Source organism: Oryctolagus cuniculus, chromosome 8 (genome assembly GCF_964237555.1).
Source record: "Oryctolagus cuniculus chromosome 8, mOryCun1.1, whole genome shotgun sequence".
In the NCBI taxonomy this organism is placed as follows: domain Eukaryota; kingdom Metazoa; phylum Chordata; class Mammalia; order Lagomorpha; family Leporidae; genus Oryctolagus; species Oryctolagus cuniculus.
In genome coordinates, this window is record NC_091439.1 from 3,028,295 (window position 1) to 3,049,803 (window position 21,509).

General features: G+C 52.1%; 1 protein-coding gene across 7 annotated transcripts in view; it reads right to left on the reverse strand.

The window, feature by feature from the left end:
- Positions 1–2,450: 2,450 nt before the first annotated feature.
- The window catches only part of INTS10 (integrator complex subunit 10), a 34,545-nt gene continuing 15,486 nt past the window's right edge, over positions 2,451–21,509 (reverse strand). For 3 of the 7 annotated variants that reach the window (XM_008267261.4, XM_017347276.3, XM_017347277.3), the window contains 9 exons: positions 19,287–19,443; positions 17,832–17,914; positions 17,129–17,281; positions 15,418–15,526; positions 11,839–11,918; positions 10,693–10,855; positions 7,742–7,835; positions 4,933–5,010; positions 2,451–2,821 (listed from right to left, as the gene is read on the reverse strand). In XM_008267261.4, coding sequence (XP_008265483.2) covers positions 2,665–2,821; positions 4,933–5,010; positions 7,742–7,835; positions 10,693–10,855; positions 11,839–11,918; positions 15,418–15,526; positions 17,129–17,281; positions 17,832–17,914; positions 19,287–19,443 — 1,074 coding nt within the window. In that variant the 3' untranslated portion in view covers positions 2,451–2,664. The remainder of the gene's footprint in view (positions 2,822–4,932; positions 5,011–7,741; positions 7,836–10,692; positions 10,856–11,838; positions 11,919–15,417; positions 15,527–17,128; positions 17,282–17,831; positions 17,915–19,286; positions 19,444–21,509) is intronic. The other 4 variants (XM_008267263.4, XM_070047339.1, XM_008267262.4 and 1 more) reach the window with 3 other exon arrangements.

Below are 21,509 nucleotides of genomic sequence, written 5' to 3' on the forward strand. Positions count from 1 at the left end.
TCCAAAAAAATCATTGCCAAGGCTAATGTCAAGGAGGGTTTTTCTGTTTTCCTCTAGAAATTTTATGGCTTCAGGTAGGATGTTAGGTCTTTATGATAGAGTTTGAGTGGCTTTTTGTGTATGGTATAAGAGTTCAATTTCATTCTTTTGCATGTGGAAGTCTAGTATTCTCAACACCATTCATTGATGAGACTATCCTTTCCCCATTGTGTCCTCTTAATATCCTTGATGAAAACTAACTGATGGGGCTGGCGCTGTGGTGTGGTAGGTTAAGCCTCCACCTGTGGCGCCAGCATCCCAAATGGGCACCAGTTTGAGTCCCGGCTGCTGCACTTCCGACCAGCTCCCTGCTAATGGCCTGGGAAAGCAGTGCTTGGGCCCCCGTATCCACGTGGGAGATCCAGAAGAAACTCCTGCCCCCTTGGATTGGTTCAGCTCTGGCTGTTGCAGCCATTTAGGGAGTGAACCAGTGGATGGAAGACCTCGCTCTCTGTCCCTCTCTCTGTGACTCTAACTCTGTTAAATAAATATTTTTTAAAATAAATATTTTTAAAAATTTACTACTTGTGTTTATATTTGTTTCTAGGCTATGTATTTTGTCCTGCTGGTCTGTGTGTCTGTTTCTATGTCAGTGCCAGACTCTTTTGATTATAGAGATTTGTTAATATAATTTCAAATCAGGAAATGTGATTCCTTCAACTTTTTTTCCTCCAAATTGCTTTGGGTGTTCAAAGTCTTTTGTAGCTTCATATGAATTTTAGAATTTTTTTCCATTTCTGTGAAGAATACCATTGGGATTTTGATAAGAGACTGTGCTGAATACATATACTGCTTTGGATAGAGTCAACAATCAATAAATATTATTTCAATCCAAAAAAAAAAAAAAAAAAGCACAAGAACAAAGAATCATGAGGCCCTAAAGATAACAGGAAGAGAACAGACAAGATCAAGGGCGGTGATAAGGAAACCAGGCGAAATCCACCTGCTTATGTGCAGAATTTTAATAGAATGAGAAAATCTTGGAACTAAAGCACTAAAATCTGAATGTTGGTTGTAAATTAAATCTACACAAGTGATCTCAGTTATAAAAATAGCAATAAGGAATATTGGGGGAATGCACAGTAACATTAAAAAAATAAATAAAAAAACGAACGTGGAGGCCACAGTTCAGACACCCCGAGGCCAGCTACCTATCATGGCCCGGTAATCAAAACTGGCATCATTTGAATCTCCCTTCACAAGAGATCCCTAAATATAAGCCGGACATAAATGGCAGCTTCTTGCTGTACGAGTCAACAGCATTAAACCAATCAGCTGCAGGTGCACTGTTCTTGCCTCGAAGAATATCTGACAGCCAATCACAGCTTCCTTCCTGCTCCAGGGACTGTGCTGGGACTGCGGGCTCCCTGCTCCCCGGGGGTCTTGTCCTCTGGTGCCGGGGGACAGTCTTGGGAGGAGACACCACCTCCAGGCGCAGAGGGTTTCCCAAGGGCCCGTCTGCCGACCACCAGGCTCTGGCTGGGACAGACAGCAGCTCTTGGCGGCATGGAGATTCTGCCTGGCCTGCCTGGCCAAGGCTGAGGGCAGGGGTTGGGCTGGAGTGTACCCTCCACCATTCCTGGCCAGCAAGCTCGACCTGAGTCTCCACTGTGCTCACCTGGAACGCTGTCACACTCAAGTGGCACAAATGGATTTTTTAACTAAGTTTAACCTGGTGCTTGCCCTGTCTTCATGTGCACTGCCCCAAACACTGGTCTGAGGGAGGTGCTGGGAAACCAAAAGAGAACTGCTTACTTTAAAGGCTGTTTGGGGACAACTCCTTACCTTGGCAGATGCTTTACAGGGAGCCTGTTGGGGTTGGTGGGGTGGTACAGCGGGGGAAGCTGCTACTTCCAGCACCAGCATCACGCATCCGAGAGCCTGAGTCCCAGCTGCTCCACTTCTGATCCAGCTCCCTGCTAATACACCTGGGAAGGCAGCGAGAGCCTGCCCCTGCACCCAGGTTGGAGTTCCTGGCTCCTGGTTTCAGCCTGGAGCAGCCCTGGCTGTTGTGGTTATTTGGGGACTGCACCAGCCTTTCAAATAAAATAAATATTAAAAGAGAAAAAAAAGCTAGTACAAAGGTATTTTTGTGATCAGAAGCCTATTATGGACTTAAACTAGTCTGACTTTAATATTCTTATAAAAGGGATCTGAGTTAGAAAACTTGCTAAGACTATGCAAAGTAACTGAACTACTTCGCTCTTTCGATCTGAAGCAGCCCTACACTGTGGGAAACAGCAGCCAGGGACCCCTGGAGGCACGTGTCTCTTCAAGGATCCGCACCCGTAACGTTCCTCACTCAATTCCACGGCGCTGGAACTGTTCCTCTGCTGTGTGCTTGGAAAAGGAGGCGCGAGATGCACCACTCTTCAGAAACACCTAAGAATCAGACATTTCAAAACCTCGAATTTTAGCACAGTGGTTTTATTTACAAAACAGGTCGATTCTTTTGCTTTACAAAAATTACAAAAAAATAACTCTTAAAAATAGAAATAGCGTCTCAGACTCGTGGGAACTACTCTGAAGCCACCAGAGAGAACCCGGATGTTCTTTTTTTCAAGAGTGGCAGCAGCGAATCTCACCGCTGAGCGGCGGCGGGCTGGGTGGTGGGCAGGCCTCCGGTCAGCTCAGAGTCTGCAGGAGCAGGATCTTCTCGTTGATGCAGAACCTGTGCAGCACCACCATCAAGTTCTCCCCACAGCGGGAGACCTGGCGCTCCATGGCCAGCCGGAAATCCTCCTTCACGCCTTTGGTGATGCCTCGAGTGACCGTGTGGTGCCTGCGGTCAGCGACAGGGAAACAGACCAAGAGCTGGGGTCAGCACACGCACCCCGAGCAGAGGTACTTAGGCAGGAGGCACGCCCGCCTCCATCTAAGTAGCGACAGGCAGAACGTTTTTGAAAAAGAAACGCCCCCAACCCACTGGCCTGCCTTTGCCCACGCCCCGTCAGAAGGACCTAACGCTAGGGCCAGTTCCCACTCTGCACAAGGCTGGGTCACACACGCCGCCTGCTGGGTTCTGAACTCCTCAGGCTGGGATCCGACTGCGGCCCCGCACACAGTTCAGTTCCTGGGGCTTGGCCCACACTGGCATCAGCACACTCACACCCAGCCAGGCCAGCAGCTAGAAGGGGACCAGAGTGAGCCAATTCCCAAGGAGAGTCCCACCATGGTCCCCGAGACTCAGAAAGGCTGGGGGCTCTGCCTGGCCACGGAGACCATGAACACGCCTCCCTGTGGGACTCCAGACTCTAAATGCTGTGCCCATGTGGACTGCCATGGGCTGGAGAAAAAGCAGGGAGCACCGGGCTCCTAAGACAGGAATCTGGCCCAGCCGGGGGACGGAGGCAGAGTCACTGATGCCCCGGGCCAGCGCCTGCCGAGTCCTACTGCAGGGACACTGGACAGGGCTGGCTGGGGCAGAAGTGAAGCTGTGCCTCAGAACAGGCAATTCCAGGACACTGGAGACCAACCCAAAAGCAAGAAAGGAAAAGGAGAAGCCTGGCAGACCTGGGGGCTCCGAGGAAAGGCAAGGAGTTTTAACTCCTGGTCAGCAATGTAGATTTCGGCCATCCGGAGCCACCCCCTCTGCCCCGCCTGCCTGCCTCCCCTCAGACAAGCTAAAGAGGATTTAGAATCAGATTAAACTGCCGAAATGAACTCCAAGACGTTCCTGTTTGTAAAACTTGCAGGAATGATCGTATCCAATCAGCCCAGCGGGAGTCACCCAACAGACAGCCGGGCACCGTGAGCTCAGGAGAGCCGTGGCCAGGGCCCTCTACGGTGCCCACGAGCAAACACTTCGCACAGCTCCTGCTGAACATTTCTAGTGGGTCAACCTGGTCATCTCGTAGCGTCGGTGGGCTGGAGGCTGCAGGTCCCACTGGGAGCCGACACAGACCCTGCTACGGTGTCCTGAGCTCCTGTTCTGGGTCCCAGGCTGCAGCCACAAACTGGAACCTAGCCTGTGACCAAGAAGCCCTGGTGTCTGGGAGCTCTCGCCTCCACTCTACTGAACAGTAATGAACTACTGCAGCCCCGTGGTGCGCGCTTTCATGTACAGAGAGCAGCACAACCCCATCATACTCTAGGAGACCCTCTACTTTTCTAACAGCAGGGGTCAAAGTGAGACTGACAGGCGCCACACAGCAATGCTGCCGTCGGCAGAGAGCCACACGCACGGCCACAGCACAGACACAGGCTGAGGTGTGCAGCGGCTGTCACCCAGGCTTCTGCGGGGACATGCTATGATGGTGTGGCTACCAGTGCGTTTCTCAGAATACGAGTTCTGGTGTTAGGCAGCACGTGACTGCAGCCAGTTTTTACAGTTTAAGAACAAGATAAACCAGCAGGTAAATGTGGCATTTTTGCCTATCAAATATTTTGAGTTCAGAAAGGTTAAAGGTCTGAAAAAACTAGTATCAGTAGCAGGAAAACCGGCTGTGCTACTGCCTACTTATTAGACCAAAAACAAGACCAGTCACCACTGTGAAAGTCCACAAAATGAGTAACAAATTAATTTAGGATCAACGTAAGTGCCCTGCGGTATCTGGGCTTTATCAAAGAACCATAGCTCTGCACCCCACCTATCGTGCACTGGACCTGATCCCATTTTATATCACTTTCATTTTTTTCCCTCTAGATCCATAATGATTTTTAAATCCAACACAAACACACCAGCAACTTATGGAGAAACAATAAGAAATGTTACAATATTACAACCAGATGGTTTGCCAAGGAATGCAGAACAAATCAAAAAAAAAAAAAAAAAAAAAAAAGGAAAAGAAAGCATGAGAAAGGGCACCGAGGAACAGAGAGCTGAACACCATGGGCAGTAAAACATGTCGACAAAACAGCACACTATGAGCAGGTGTTGTTTCCACGTGGTACCTGTCAGCAGTCTGTATGCTGGGCGGAAGCACAGGTAAGAATTCCTGCTGCAGTAACCCCACAGGAGGGCTAGAAGGCCTTTAAGAAACAGCAGACAGCAGCATTCAAACACCCGCACCAACGCACCGGGCACTGCCCAACAACCCTCAGAGCGAACGCCCGAGGCTGGCAGCACACGCAGTCCCCGGCCGCGGCTGTTAAGGCCACCTGGGACAGGCTGGTGAGCCCCACTGCACCCGCCACGGGGGCGCAGCCAGAGGTCTCGTGGCTCCTGGTCCCAGGGCTCAGTCCACTCAAGTTCCAGTAGGAAAAGCAGCCAGTGAGGAAGAGGACAATGAGATGCGAGTGGGTGGCAGTGGGGAGGGGGTTAACGCTTGGGAGGGTGCGAGTTCGGATCCGGCCTTTGTCACCCGCCACTCTTGGCGTGCCTGTGCCAGTCCTGGGAATGAACCTGGGGACTCCGGTGACCATCTTTGAGGAACTGCAGCCCCAGACTGGAGAGACCCTTCCAAGAGGACCAGGGGCATGGCACTGCTTTTGGTAAGGACAGGGTGAATTTGAATGTCACAAAGGAATCGAGGCAAGGGACGGACGGGACAACAGGCTGGGAGGCACATTCTGGCTGGACTCTCTAATGGCAAAGACGCAGTACGTCAGTACCCACCCCATCGCACCACACATGGACATCACTTCCTGTCTTAATGCAGCCTGAGGCAACCAAGACACTGCAAGCATTAGCTCAGACAGTTCCTGACTCTGAGAGCCTGTGCCCGCATCACAGATGAAGAGCCTGTCCCTCCTTGGGTCAGGCGCTGGGCACCCTCGCTGCGTGTGTACTGGACCTGCTGGCATCGTGGTGCCACAGCTAGGGCGGACTCACAACCTTACCCGGGGGAGGAACTGCACACTGCTCACAACACCTCTGCCACTCAGCTGCAGGGGCCACCCCCAAAGGTCTGCAATGGCTTCAGAGCATTGGTTGGGAGCCCAAAGGAAAAGGAATATAGACAGTTTCAGTCCAGATTCTACTCAGAGCTCTCTGTCTTCTGCCCGTGGCCTCTACTGTGGTAGTGTTGTCCTTAAGTAATTTGAAACACAGGCTTCAAATTACTAAGAGCAGGCGAATTCCTACCAGTGGGTTCACCGGGTTCTCAATTCCTATTCCTGCTTCCAACCCAGGAGCCAGTGGGTTCTCTAACAGGCTCGGCTTCTACAGCAGGGGAGAAGAAGCGGGGGTTACACCAGTCAAGGCGCAGAGCTTGGAGTTGTCCCTCCAGAGCCTGGAAATGCGAGGGCATTCCTTATGCAAACAAACCCAAGTCCAGGGGACCAGCAGGGCAGCCAACGCTCGCTGCTGGAACTCCTTGTCCCCGGGATTGTCTGTGTGTGCTCAAGTCACTACCCGGCTCGCCCAGGACCAGGGAAGGAAGGTTCAGCTGCTGCCTGCCTGCCAACCCATCCTCTCCAGCTCCGCCGACAGTCAGGCGGCACGCAGTCAAGGGTGTGGCCTCCAGGGCTGTCTGCATCACCAGGACTTCTCTCGCAGGATCCCGACTGCGGGGAACCCACTGAAGCTGTGTGTCCACATCCAGTTTCAAAACAGAAATCGTTCACACAAAAGGGGTTACCTGGACTCCCATATCAAAGAGCAACCTTCACTCCCAACTGCTCCTAAGAATATTTTGAGCCATGCAGTTACTCTCCCCACAGTTTTGAGTCACCATGGAGATCAGAAGATGAGCAGGTCTTAGCTAATGTCATCTAAGGAGTCTAATATATATAAAGGGTTTTATGGTTTAAAAAAAAAAAAGCATTTTGTTCTTTTATTTTCAATGTTTAGGCTATCTAGTAACATTTACAAGATTGGGGGCGGGGAGAGATGACCACTTATCCGTCCCATTCTTCAGTTTGGACTCCACAGGGCCCTACATTCTTGTTAGGACACTAACAGCCACGTGTGCTGTGCACCAAACCACTGAGGTTGCAGAAACCTAGGGTGAGCGTCTCTCTCCCCGCCCTCAACACCTCTGCGACTGCCGGGACCCTATGAGAACTCATTCGTTCGTCCCGCAGGTGAGGGAAAAAGAAAAAACCAGCCTCAGCCTCGGCAACGCTCTCTTCCCCCGTGGGGTGCAGCCTCTGGCAGGAGCCCTGACACTGACTGACAGACACACTGAGAAAGCAGGAAGCGGGGGAGGAAGTATGAAGTTCAACTACACGGGCACTTACAGCAGGGGGGCTCGTCACCCAAACCACAAGGCAGACTGAAGGGAGAAGCAGGTTCACGAGCTATTTAAAAATCATAAATGGTCACTAGGAACACCCCGTGGGGACAGGGGGACGGCCTGGGCCGAGCAGGCCCGTCACTCTCGGGGCAGGCACGTTCCCAGAGGCAGCACAGCTGGCTGGTTTGCACAGTGAGGCCTGCTTAGGAGGGCTTCAACTCTGGCTTATGCGTCAACTCCTAGTTAGGTGTTCCCAAGCCAGTACAACTATGTAATTGAACATGGCTATTCTTACTTCAAAGCATTCTGTCTAATCATAGAACCAGTCTATAAATTTTAGAAAGGAAAAGTTATCATCTAGGAGACTTTTGTCCAGAGAACAAGTTTCCAAAGCGGCAGAATTAGGCCAATTGAAACCATGCTTTTCAGAAATGTGAGGGGAAGCAACTCTTTCCAAAGATGCCCGGAATCAAACAGACTCAAAGACATACAGCAGGTTTGGGTTCCTCTCTCTTAAAACTCCAGCAAACAACCCCCATGTTCCAACATCCCACCCCAGCACTCAGCGGGCATCAGCAGCTTACTTGATGAGCATGCCTTGGTTGGGCAGCAATTCCAGGTGAATCTTCCCGCCTTCCTGAGTCCGCAGGTAGGCAAACTCCTCCAGCATGTCAATATCTGCAGGCCAGGCTCAGGGAAAGCGTGCGTGAAACTGCATGACCCGTTCTCTGAGTGAGCACACAGCCACCATCTCCAACCCCACTGGCTGTGGTGGAGGGAGGACATGAACCCAGGTCTACTACAGGATTCCAAACAACCACCTTACAGGCAGCTCTGAGCACTGGTGCACCAGGCTGGAGGGCGTGGGGACAACATGTTTTCACGAAGATAACTGAACAGACTACATATGGCCATAAAAGCAAAATGTTTGCTTTTCCCAATATGAAATGCAAGCGGCAGTACGAAAAGGGAGGTTTGTAAACAACAGAGCACGAAACTCAGGGCCGGGGGCCAGCGCTGCGGCACAGCGGGTTGATGCCCTGGCCTGAAGTGCCAGTTCGTGACCCAGCTGCTCCACTTCCGGTCTAGCTCTCTGCTGTGGCCTGGGGAAGCAGTAGAATGTGGCCTAAGTCCTTGGACTCCTGTGCCCGCATGAGAGACCTGGAAGAAGCTCCTGGCTCCTGGCTTCAGATTGGCGTAGCTCCGGCCATTGCAGCCAATTGGGAAGTGAACCATCGGATGGAAGACCTCTCTCTCTCTCTGCCTCTCCTCTCTCTGTGTAACTCTGACTTTCAAATAAATAAATAAATCTTTAAAAAAAAAAAACAAAACTCAGGGCCGGCATTGTGGCACAGTGGGTTCAGTAATAGCACTCAATGCCGGCATCCATATGGGCAGTTTTGTCCTGGCTGCTCCACTTCCAGTCCAGCTCCCTGCTAATGGCCTGGGAAAGCTGCAGAGAATGGCCCCGGCCATCTACATGGGAGATCCAGATGGAGTTCCAGGCTCCTGGCTGCAGCCTGACCCTGTCCTGACTGGGAGGGCCATTTGAGGAGTGAACCTGCAGGTAAGAGATCGCTCTACCTCTCTGTAACTCTGCCTTGCAAATACATGAAATTCACGAAAATCAAGTGCTTATTTCTTCAGAGCCAGGGTAGGAGCGTTTTCAGATGCTTTGGGAGGGAAGCTTCTGTGAATCTCCCAACTCCCAGATTTCATGAACTGGTCACATACACGTCTCTGTTTAAAAATTACAAAACTTTCATCAGATCTTAAAAAGGTGCCTGTCCCAAAAAAAGGTTTAAAATGTGTGCTCTGGGCACTTGGACAAGGACATCTTACTCTTTGTAACTCAGAAGTAATACATTAGTAAGATAAGCTATGGAGTAAAAACACCCCAAATAATGCATGGCCTCTAATTCAAACAAGGTCTTTCCCTAATACAGTGTGAGGTAAAGCACGACCTCATCACCAGGGGCGGCTACTGCTGGGCAGCAGTGTCGGTGGGACTCCCTGGTCGCAGTGACAGCTGGGGCACAGTGCTCGATTAACAGTCCAGGGGACAGCCAGTGTCCCCGGAGAGGCCCTAGGAGGCCCTCTCGCTGGATGAAGGCCATGGAACTCTACCTTTCCCAGCTAAACGAGCCACTCTGGGCCTGTCAAGAGCCTGCGGGCTGGGACCAGCATTTGGCACAGCAGGTTAACAACACCAGCATCCTGTAACAGAGCACGGGTTTGTGTCCTGGCCCTGTGCCTCCGATCAAGCTCCCTGCTAAAGGATCTGGGAAGGCAGCCGATGATGGCCCAAGTGTCTGGGTCCCTGCCACCCACATGGACACCTGATGCAGTTACACAGTCTCCTGGCCTGGCCACTGCAGCCATTTGAGGAGTGAACCAGCCGACTGAAGATCTCTCTTTCCCTGTCTCTTTACCTTTCAAATAAGTAAGTAGAAAGAAAGGGGGGAGGGGCGGGGGAGAGGAGGTAAGACAAGCAATCTGCAGGGTATTCTTAGAAGTCAGCTTGCAGTGGAAAATGCAATCATTTTGTTTGTTTAAAGATTTGATAGTCAGAGTTACAGAGACAGAGAGAGATCTTCTATCCGCTGGTTCACTCTCCAGGTGGCCTCAACAGTAGGGGTTTGGCCATGCTGAAGCCAGGAGTCAGGGGCTTCATCCAGGTTGCCCACATGGGTGCAGGAGCCCAAGCACTTGGGGTCATCTTCTGCTGCATTCCCAAGAACATTAGCAGGGAGCTGGATCAGAAGTGGAGCAGCCGGGACACGAACCAGAACCCCTATGGGATGCTGGTGCCGCAGGTGGCGGCTTTACCCACTACACCAGAACACTGGCTCCATGAATTGCATCTTTGAAGCCTTTTACAACTTTCCCCAAACCAACTGCCACAGCTCCATTTTTAAAGATTTAAGAAAAAGTGACAGAGAGGGAGGCAAATGGCGGGGGTGGGGAGATAAGAAGGAGGAGGGGGAGAAGAATGGAAGGGGAGGGGAGAGAGGGAGGGGGGAGAGGGAAGGAGAGAGAGGGAGAGAGAGAGGGGGAGAGAGAGACAGGAACAGGAAGAGGGGGAAAGAGAAGGAGAGAGGGAGGGAAGGAGAGAGTCAGTTTATCTTTTATTTTCTGGTTCACTCCCCAAATGCCTGCAACAGCTGGGGGTGGGCCAGGCTGAAGCAGGAGCAAGGAGCTCCACCCGGGTCTCCCACGTGGGTGGCAGGGATCCAGGTACTTGGGCCATCCTCCACTGCCTCCCAGGTGTTTCAGCAGGGAGCAGGACTGGAGGGAGAGGCAGGACACAGTGCCAGGCACTCCGCAAGGGGGTGCAGGCATCCCAGGTAGTGGCTTAACTCGCAGTGCCTGCCCCACAGCCACGATTTAATCACCATTCTGTTTCTTTCTCCCCACTAAAACAGTAAGAAGCATCACAATGAGTATTTGGATCCACAAAGGGTCATTTCTTTTTATATCACGTATCCGTCCTGCAAAATTGGGACTTGGTGGGCCTACACTGGGAAAAGGATACTTGTGACGTAATTGAAGAAGTTCTCGTACTGGAAGTTCCCCTGCTGGCAGATCTTGTTGACGGCTTTCAGAAAGAGGCTCTCGCCCCGCGGCCACTCCTGCTGAAGCAGGACCACCACGTGGCCCAGCGCCATGTCGTCCCTACTGTCCGTGAACGCTCGAAGCTGCAAGACAGAGATTGAGGTGAGCCACTGGAGGGGAAGGAAACCGCAGGGGCAGAGGAAATGTGCGTGTCAGCAAAGGAAGGGCACCCAGCGCAGCCCATGCCAGAACTGCCCCAGGAGGAGGGCGGGGGGCGAGGGGGGGGGGGAGCCTGGCCACAGCGTGCAGGCTGTGGGCGGGACAGGCACAGGTGGGCCCGAAGCTTCTGAATTTGGGAAGGAGGGCCACAGAAAGCCAACCTGCCCTGCTCAACTGAGAGAGATTTTGCAGATTTCTTCTGGGGATAGCAGGTGGGCAAAGGGCCCCCGAGGTGAGAAGCGTTTGAGGGGAACAGGGGACCAGGCAACAGGGAAGGAACCAGCAGTGAGACCCAAGAAGCAGCCAAGGGACCTTCTGTCTTCAACAACCAGCCACGCAGCAATCACACTTCACAGTGTGTCCACTACCCCGTGTGGCCGGGACGCCTGGTTACCTCCGGCAACCACCACGCCAAGTCAAGACTCCATATGGCCACCCTCTTGCCTTCTGGAAGCTACTGAGATGCTCCACTCTAGGGCTCTCATCTCTCAGCAGTCCTCGAACTCTCCCAACGCTGTGGGCTTGGCTGGTGGGGACCCTCATGCCCGAAATGCCTCCACCCGCCAGGTCTCCCTGAGGACACCCTCAGAAGCCCCCTCAGAGCCCAGGGGGCATCTGCAGGCCTCTTCCATAGCTCATGTGCCCTGGCAAGCATATTATCACATAAAAGACTTCCTGAACACTCCCACTACCATTTGGAAACTCTGAAGGGGCTCGCTTCCGGCTCATCTTTGCTCCGCTGTTATTAAGTAGATACCTATCTGCCGATTCCCAGCCCCGGTGCTTGTCCCACTGTACCAGCCTAGACTAAACTACCATTAACAGGACTCTCATTCAAGTCATTCCAGGTCATCGGGACAGGTACTCCACATTAAACTCTCCTCAGGCTAAGCAACCTTAGGCTTACCTTAAAACAGGCTAACATCAAGTGCAGGCAGTACGGCATAATGGCTTTACTGGTACAAGGCAGGAGCTTCAGATCCGAACCTAACAAAAGCCCACAATGTATTAATGTTAAGGCACGTCGTTACCAAAGAAAAAAGCTTTGAAAAGAAAGTGTTTGGGGCCAGTGCTGTGGCGCAGCAGGTAAAGCCACTGCCTGTGGTGCCGGCATTCCACACGGGCATCAGTTCATGTCCTGGCCACTCCACTTGAGATCCAGCTCCCTGCTAATGTACCTGAGAAAACAGTGGAGGATGGCCCACAAGCGTAGGCCCTGGCACCCACGTGGGAAACTTGGAAGACACTTCTGGCTCCTGGCTTTGGCCTGGCCCACCCATTTGGGGAGTGAACCAGAAGACAGAAGATTTCTATCTTTCCCCTCTCTCTAACTCTGCTTTCCAAATAAAAGATAAAAAAATAAAAAGCTTATTTTGGGGGCTGGCATCGTGGCACAGAGGGTTAAGCCACTGCCTACAACAGTGGTATTACCATGTGAGTGCCAGTTGGAGTCCTGGGTGCTGTGTTTTCGATCCAGCTCCTGGCTTATGTGCCTGGGAAGCAGAGGAAGACGGAGGGCCCAAGACCTTGGGCCCCTGCAAACCATGTGGGAGACCAGGATGGAGCTCCTGCCTCCTGGCTTCAGCCTGGTCCAGTCCCAGCTGTTTGTGGTCATTTGGGGAGTGAACCAGCCAGCGGGTGGAAGATCTCTGTCTCTCCTTCTCTCTCTGTCACTCTGCCTTTCAAATAAATAAATAAGAATCCCTTTTTAAAAAAGTTTTTGGTACAAAAAAACCTTGAAATGCATGCATAGCCTTTTTCATAATTTGTATTTTTCTTTTTTCTTTTTGACAGGAAGAGTTAGTGAGAGAGAGAGCGAGCCAGAGAGAAAGGTCTTCCTTCCATTGGTTCACCCCCCAAATGGCCGCTATGGCTGGCACGCTGCGCTGATCCGAAGCCAGGAGCCAGGTGCTTCCTCCTGGTCTCCCATGCCGGTACAGGGGCCCAAGGACCTGGGGCATCCTCCACTGCCTTCCCGGGCCACGGCAGAGAGCTGGACTGGAAGAGGAAAACTGGGACAGAACTGGCGCCCCAACTGGGACTAGAACCCGGGGTGCTGGTGCAGCAGGCGGAGGATTAGCCTAGGGAGCTGCGGCGCCGGCCAATAATTTGTATTTTTCACACACTTTCTGAAGCACCCCAGAGCGTGACCTGTTGTTTATGTACACCACAATTGGCCAATCCAGTCTCTTTATGGCAGATACAGAGAGCTCCAATTCCTCACTTGTATAAACAATGCTGAGAGGCCAGTGTTGTGGCACAGTGGGTTAAGCTGCCACCTGTACACTGGCATCCCGTGACAGAGCTGGGAAATCCATCTAGGTATTGTCTGTGGCTGGCACAGGCCAGGCTGGAGTACTTGAGCCATCACTGCAGCTACCTGGAATTCACTGGCAGGAAGTTGCGTTGGAAACAGAGCAGCCAGTACGTGAACTAACACTCTAATACTGGGCCACAGCATCCACCTCACGCATTGAATTCTGTGGGCGTCTCTCAAAATAACCCAGAGTCTTCTCCTTTCGTCTGCTATTGTGGCAAATTACACTGCTTTTCGTGTTAAACCACCTGGTATAGTTGGTCATAAGTAATCCTTATATATTCACTAGCAAATATTACAAGCACTTGTGTTCACAGGTTCACAGTGGGTACCGGTCCTCACTGCTCTTTCCTTGCAATGAATGCTCCTGCCTGGTTTTGCTATCGGGGTTCTTATATTGTTTTTTTTTTTTTTTGGGGGGGGGGGGACAGTGAGAGAGAGAGAGGTCTTCCTTTGCCATTGGTTCATCCTCCAATGGCCACCGCGGCCCAGACGCTGCGGCCGGTGCACTGCGCTGATCCGAAGCCAGGAGTCAGGTGCTTCTCCTGGTCTCCCATGGGGTGCAGGGCCCAAGGACCTGGGCCATCCTCCACCGCACTCCCAGGCCACAGCAGAGAGCTGGCCTGGAAGAGGGGCAACCGGGACAGAATCCGGTGCCCCGACCGGGACTAGAACCTGGTGTGCTGGCGCTGCAGGCGGAGGATTAGCTTATTGAGCCACGGCGCTGGCCTTATATTGGTCTTAAAAAAGAACTGGACTACTCCTCTTTCTCAGAGCCGGTGTAGGGCCAGTGCTGCCACCTCTCCAATTCTAGACAGAATTCACCGTGAAGCCATCCGGATCTGGAGTTTTCTTTCCAGAAAGGTTTTTTTTTTCCCCCTAAAGATTTATTTATTTATTTGAAAGGCAGTTATGGAGAGAGAGATCTTCCATGAGTTGGTTCATTCCCCAAATGGCTGCAACTGCTGGGACTGGGTTAGGCCAAAGCCAGCAGCCTGGAGCTTCAACCAGGTCTCCCATGTAGGGGTAAGGGCCCAAGCTCTTGGGCCATCCTCCGCCGTTTTCCCAGGTGCATTAGCAGGGAGCTGGGTCAGAAGTGGAGCAGATGGGACTCTAACCGGTGCCATATGGGATGTCAGTGTCACAGGCAGCAGTTCAACCCCCTACGCAACAATGCCGGCCTTGGGAAGGTTTCTGACAATAAATTTAATTGCTTTAACAGAAAAAGGACATTCAGATTTTCCAGTCAGATTTGATGGGTTTTTCAAGGAACTTTCCCCTGTCAGCAGGATCTGTGGTGACACTACCTCTTTCACTCTTCTCCTTAGGAGTTTACCAGTTCCATAAATTTGTTTCAAAAAACAACCTGACTTTACTCATTTTCTATTTCATTAATCTGGTATTATTATTTCTTGCTTTCTACTTCTTTCAAGCTTAACTTATTAGCTTTTTCCAACTTTTAAGGTGGAAACTTACATTAGCCAGCAGTTTAGTTTGGCAAAGCCAGATGAAACTTGAGGGAGCTCAAAATGGTGCTAGAGGGATACGCTAGATCTTTCCTAATGATTCAATTGGAAGTTTTCCCAGAATTGCTAAGGACTGCAAAGAGCTCCCTGCCATTCTTCAAAGAGGTAACACATTCAGGAGTGAAGAGGGCTTAGGGAGAGACAGAGACTCACAGGTGCTCAGGCAGTCAGAGCCAAGGACTCCGATCTGGAGAGCGAAGCACTGTTCACATAGCCTGCGCAGCACCACATCATCGGGCCTGAGCATGAGCCCTCCGCCTAGGGTCGCCAGCCATCCTTAGCAAAACAACAAGGGGCCGGCGCTGTGGTGCAGTGGGTAAAGCCTGCACCACATCCGATATGGACACCAGTTCAAGCCCTGGCTGTTCTACTTCCAATCCAGCTCTCTGCTATGGCCTGGGAAAGCAGTAGAGGATGGCCCAAGTGCTTGGGCCCCTACACCCATGTGGGAGATCTGGAAGAAGCTCCTGGCTCCTGGCTTCGGATCAGTGCAGCTCCAGCCTTTGCGGCCAACTGGGGAGTGAACCAACGGATGGAAGACTTTTCTCTCTGTCTCTCCTTCTCTCTCTCTTTGCCTCTCCTTCGCTCTCTGTGTAACTCTGACTTTCAAATAAAAAAAATAACAATACAGTGGCCGCTGTACCTTTTCTGAACTTGGGCTTCACTTTTGAGGGCTCCTCCTGCGGCTTGCCTCCGTCCTGGATGGGGAGCACCATGTAGCACATCAAATCCAGCACTTTCTCACACGTCATCTGAAGATGAGAAGACCACAGGGCGCTAATCTGAGGCTTTCTGCACTGAAACCGAGCGAACGGACAGCACGGCACCTGCAGCACATGGTCCTCTGACTCTGCCTGCACTGTGCCCCCTTCCCAGGGCTCCTTCCTGTCCACTTGACGGTGAACACACAGAAAGTCACAGAAGATTAAATCCACACACCACACGCAGGGAACAATAACCCAGCCGTGGCTGTTAAAAAGACCAAGCGAACACGACGTAGAAAGCAATCAGGTAGTAACACCCAGGTGTTGGAGCACAGTGGCCCGCTCAAGGACGCCCCTGCCTGACCTGAAGTCGGCTGCTCACTCTGTGAATGGAAAACTAACAAGAGAGATGCACACGAGGGGATTCCACAGTGTGGAGTGCCACCTGAACCCTGGTGAGACTCACTCAGGCTGAGCCAGCCTCCTCCACTGAGGCCCTAAAGCAGGCAGGAGCTGCAACAAGGCTGAGAGAAGGGCATGGGAAGGGCTGCGCCCAGGTATAGGTGACCCACGTGCAGGGGACAGCAGGTGTGGCGGCTGAGCGACACGGTGCAGGCCACGCTCTAGATCACTGTCTGTCTACACTAATTCAGTGACCACGCCGGATTCCAGCTGCAGAGCCGCTGCTGCCCCAGGCACAGCGGAGTGGGCTTCACGCCCGCACTTCCCAAGCTTTCTCACGTCTTGGCCAGGCCAGAAAAGAATGTGCGCGTGGCTGCTCAGAGCTGGCAGTCGGGGTCTCAGCAACCATAGAGCTTCCACTGGACACCAGGCCTGACAGTCACCGGCTCAGAGGTGGGACGGGAAGCCCTCCTTTAATGCAATCTGCCAGTTTACCTCATAGTCCCCACCAGAGTGCAGGACAGCCAGGCCCTGCCCAGCCCACCACACACGGGACATAGGCCTGGGTAAACACAAGACGCTCTCCTTTCAATCCTCAAAAGGGCATTTCCTGAAATTCAGGACTAGCTGCCTTGTAATTCCATGAATGGTGGCAGAGAAACATTTTCAGTTGTAAACAGACATATTCCACATACTCTCGCCAAATGCCTTTCCAAAAATCATCATGGCAAACCATGAAAACAGATTAGAAAGCATCAACTTAACACACAGGTATGAAGAAACCAACACCTGTGGCCTTGAATTTCAACACGACCTATGTACACAAAAAACCACCCTTATTCCTGCTGAATTCATACATTTACCGTGCATTACATTATGCAAGCCACTGTGGCAGGTGCTGTGAGAGAAGGTCCCCACCTCTAGTGGGAGGGGCTCACAATCTCAGAGGAAACTGACCGTGTATAAATCAGCGGTCAGCACCACACAGAGAATTTGAACTTCGGACAGGCGAAATCAAGTCCCCCAGGGCCCACTTAACACAGCCTCTTCTTCCTGTCGACAGCAGAACTAACTACATCTTAAAGGGATTCAAAGAAAGCATATAAAAAAAACAACCCTCCCACACAATGAAACAGTAAGCAGGCAGTCTGAAAGGAAGAGACAATTCAGTAACACATCATGGTTCACCAGCAGCAAGATCCAGGTGCAGCCACGGTGGATGAATGCAAACCCCGCAGGGGCACTTACCCTGCACTCCCCCAGGGCAAAGTGGCAGGTGGCCAGCTGGATGAGCGCCCTCTGATGTTCCAAGGTGCCCTGGCCCGAGATCTGGGGCTGCGAAAGTGATCCCTGGAGAGCCGCTAAGTGGTGCAGGCTGGCGATGGCCTTTTTATACTGACCCTTAGGAAGAACGGCAAGGAGGGAAAAGAAGGGGCGGTCAGAGAGAGCCAAAAACCTCCTGGGCTAAACGAAGCCATGACCATGGGGAATAAGGCACCTCCCCCGACTGTATGCGGAGGCCAAAAGAGACAGCCACGGGCTCAAACTGACTTAAAGCTAGGGAAATTCCTTACAGACTTCTCTTTCTGGTCTCCCCTCTGCGGACTACACAAAATACATGGCCGGCTGACACAGCACAGTTTGCATATAGCACTTCCACAGAAATGTTAGGCTACTAACACCACGACTCCCTGGTGACAAGTGGAAGTAGTGACCTCACTGTGAGTTTGCAGGGGCAGAGACAGGACTGCACCAGAGGAGACGGCTGGGGAGAGAACTAAGAGCCGCACTGGGCAGAGGGGAGTGCTGGTGGTGCCGGCAGTGACACAGAAGGTACGGCTCTGGCACTGGGGTGAACCAGCCCCTACGGACAGAACAGCTGTCAGGGAGAAACAGCACAGCGGCCCACAGGAGCAGCAGCTGCCGGGGCCCGAGACACACGCGATGTTACCTGGTAGATGGTCATGTCGGTGAGGAAGATTCTCAGCCAAAGCCAAGTGTCTGTCTTCCAGGCCAAGCAAATTCTTGTGAATTCTGAGAATTCAAAAGCAAATCCGTCAAAACTATGCACCACAGAAATAAGACAAAGCTAGCACACCCAGCCAGAGTGCAATGGAGACGAGGGACCAATGACTGGACAGGAACTGCAAGCGGATTTCCAGCACTGTGCTCCGGTCAGTGTGCACCACTTAGAGGCACTGCCACTCACTAGGCACCACCACACGCCAGGGGCCGTGCACGCGCTTTTCACGGGTCACTTCATGTATCTTTTACACAGCTCCACTTTTCCTACAGAGGTCCCACTGGGTGTCTGCCCAGTTACGATCATGTACACACAATGACACTAAAAGGCTTTACTTATTCATTAAACGTCAATTCACAGCTACAGAAAACTCTTCCCTCCTCAACAGAAAGCCACACACGTGTTCACAGTAACAGGAGACAGACGCTGAATGATGCTGTCTGTACTCGGCAAAGACCACAGGACTCACTGCCCCAGCACTCGGCCCGGCCTGTGACAGGGGCCGGGGGAGGAGTGTCCACGGCCACCTGCACAGCAACAGGCTCTGCCTCCACAAAGTGCAGCACTGTCTGAGTGGTGCTGGGATGACAGCTTCCATGCCACGTGGTAAAACCCCCTCTGGTTTTCTGTCTAAGCTCAGAGGAAAACAGGCTTTCCAGGGCTGTCGGACTCGGTGCAAGGCAGTTGGTGCAGATAAAACAGCAGTCCCTTTTGAATCCCTGTCTCAAAGCAGTGCGAGAGGGCAACTCAAAGCATGAAACAAACAAACCCTCCAAGAAACACGAGGCCGGCAATAAAAGTGTCTCCAGGACGGATCAAAAAGTCTCCCTGGAACTCCGCCCAGGCCCAGTGCTAGAAGACTGCACGTCAGGCTAAGGGGAGAATGGGACTTGAGTGTCACTGACTGTTCAAGAAAACGTGTGCTCTGTGACCAACTTCACTAGCCACAGGTGACTGGACGTCTCAAGTAGCATGATTTTTTTTGGTAGCATAACGACTCTATTTAAAAAATTAAACAGCACGATGGAAGGATATCATGGTGCAGCTGGTGAAGCCGCCCCCGCCCCCCGCCCCCGCCACCTGTATCCCCTACAGGAGTGCCTGGAATAGAGTCCTGCCTCTGCTTCCCGCCCAGGTTCCTGTGAACGCACTTGGGAGGCAGCACAGGACGGCCCAAGTACTGGGCCCCTGCCCCTCTGTGGGAGACCTGGATGGAGTTCCTGCCTCCTGGTGTTAGCCTGGTCCAACCCCAGCTATTGTAGGCATCTGGCAAGTGAACCAGCAGATGGCAAGATCTCTCTCTCTTTCTGTGTCATACTTGCAAATAAATAAGTAAATAAAATTTAAAATAAAACAGCACAAGTACGGCAGGCACATCCTCACCTTTGTCAAGGAACTCCAGGGAGTAGAGCAGCTCCCAGCTCTCCCTGGCCAGCTTAAAGCTCTCCAGCACTTCCACAGAGTTGGCAAGCTCGGCCTTGTTGACGACAATGTGGCGGTTCCTTCCTTTGCTGGAACAGTCCTCATCGTCTGAACTCTGCTTCAGGAACACAAACGGCACAGTTAACTCCAAGTCACAGGCCCGCTCAGACACTGACTGGCACTCTGAGCCTCTTCCCACCGCCAGCTCCGCCCACCACACGGAAGGCACAGCTCAGGACACAACATGAATGCTGGACAATTTCTTTGGACTTAACAACTCAGCTCCACAAATTAGTCTAAGTCTTTCATCTTTGTACTCGCGTTCAGTTTTCCCTTTTACAATTCAGGTTCTTTTTCTCTGATGCTGACTTCTCACGCTGGCTTTAGGGCAGGGATAACACAGACAGATTTTGTGATCATTTCAAACATCAATTTCATAAAGCCCCAAATTAGATTTTTACACTGAGAGATGGCCATGGTGGCACCTGTTCAACAGTTTTGCATTTTTCCTCCCAACGTAGGCCACTACTTAATTGGCTTCCCGATAATGGCTTGTCATGTAGTGGCATGACAGCAAAGCTGGGTCCCTGCAGGCCAGTGGCAGGGAAATGGCTGGCACTGGCCTTCTGCCCGTGGCACACATGCCTCCCCACTGGCCCAGCCCCAGCTACTGCAGGCACCTGCTCCCCCAGTGCAGGCGTCCGGGCGATGCCCTGTGTATCAACAGGAAAGATTTGCACTTTTCTTGCTGCGTATCTTTAAGTAACACAAAGCCAGAGAAGGGGCCAGCGTTGTGGTGCAGCAGGTTAGGCCGCTGCCTGCAATGCCAGCATCTCATAATGGCGCTGGTTCAAGTCCTGGCTGCGCCACTTTCCATTCAGCTCCCTGCTAACGGCCCCGGGAAAGCCGAAGAGAATCCAAAGGACCTGAACCCTTCCCACCCACATGGGAGACCCAGATGAAGCTCCTGGCTCTGGCTTGCTCTAGCCCCAGACACTTAGGGATGACCCAGAGGATGGAATATCTCTCTCTCTCTAACTGTGCCTTTCAAATAAAAAATAAATGAACTTTTAAAAAGCCAGAGAAAAGAGAGGGTTGCTGAGAAATGACAACTGTGAATGCCACCAGGTCTGGTGGGACATCTGGTCAAAACCAGAAAGGGTAAAAAGGGTAAAAAATTTTGCTGAGAATTTCCTGAATCTTTCATTCCACTTCATTTTATAATTTCAATGATTCAACTGAAATTCTTCCTGTAGCATTTTTATTTGTAATGTCACTAGTACAATTCTTAAGTACGTTCAATGGTCGGTGTTTGGTCTAGCAGTGAGGATCTCAGCTAGGTGTCTGGGTTAAGTTCCCACGTCTGACTTGGCTCCAGCTTCCTGCATCAACCCCTGGGAGGCAGCAGGCGACCAAGTACGCAGGAGACCGGGGTTGAATGCCTAGTTCCTGCTCCAGCCCTAGCTAAGCCCCAGCTGTTCTCAGCATCCGGAATATGAACTAGAGGATGGAAGCTGGCTGGCTGTCTCTGTCTGGCTCGTGAATAAAAACAAACAAACAAAACCCAACCAACCAACAAACAACAACAACAACAAATGCCCAAATACTTTAGCTAAAAGCTCCATTCACCCAGCTCATCCCAGCCAGGATGGGCACAGGTCTTCAGTCCCTTCTCCTGCCACGACCCGCCGCCTTCCCCCATCCCCACCAGAGCTCAGCATCCTCCTGCTGTCCCCCCAGCGCCCAGATCCCCTCTTCTCCCTCTCAGCAGCAACACAAGGCCTCTCACAATCAAAACCTACCTGCCGGGCACCCTGTGTCAGCAGGCCCTGTCGCCTGACACCAGTGGCACACCCTCATCACAGCCTCACCTGAGGGTTGCCTCAAAATGAGACCAGTAATCTATGAAAGGACCCTCGGGGTGGTGGGAGAGCTGTGGAACTCCATACCCTTTGTGGAATTCAGAGAGCCAATTCTGAAATACAAGAGCACGCTCTGGGGCCATGCTCTGAGGGGAGACTCCTACCTGCAGGGCACACGCACTGCGTGCACCAGCTGGACACACAGCCCAGAGAGGATGCCACCTGGCACACCTCGTCCTGGGGACAGAGGAGGACAGGGCTCTACCTGATGCGAGCACCAGCAAGGGCCACCATCAGGGCCCAGTGATGACACATACTCTGG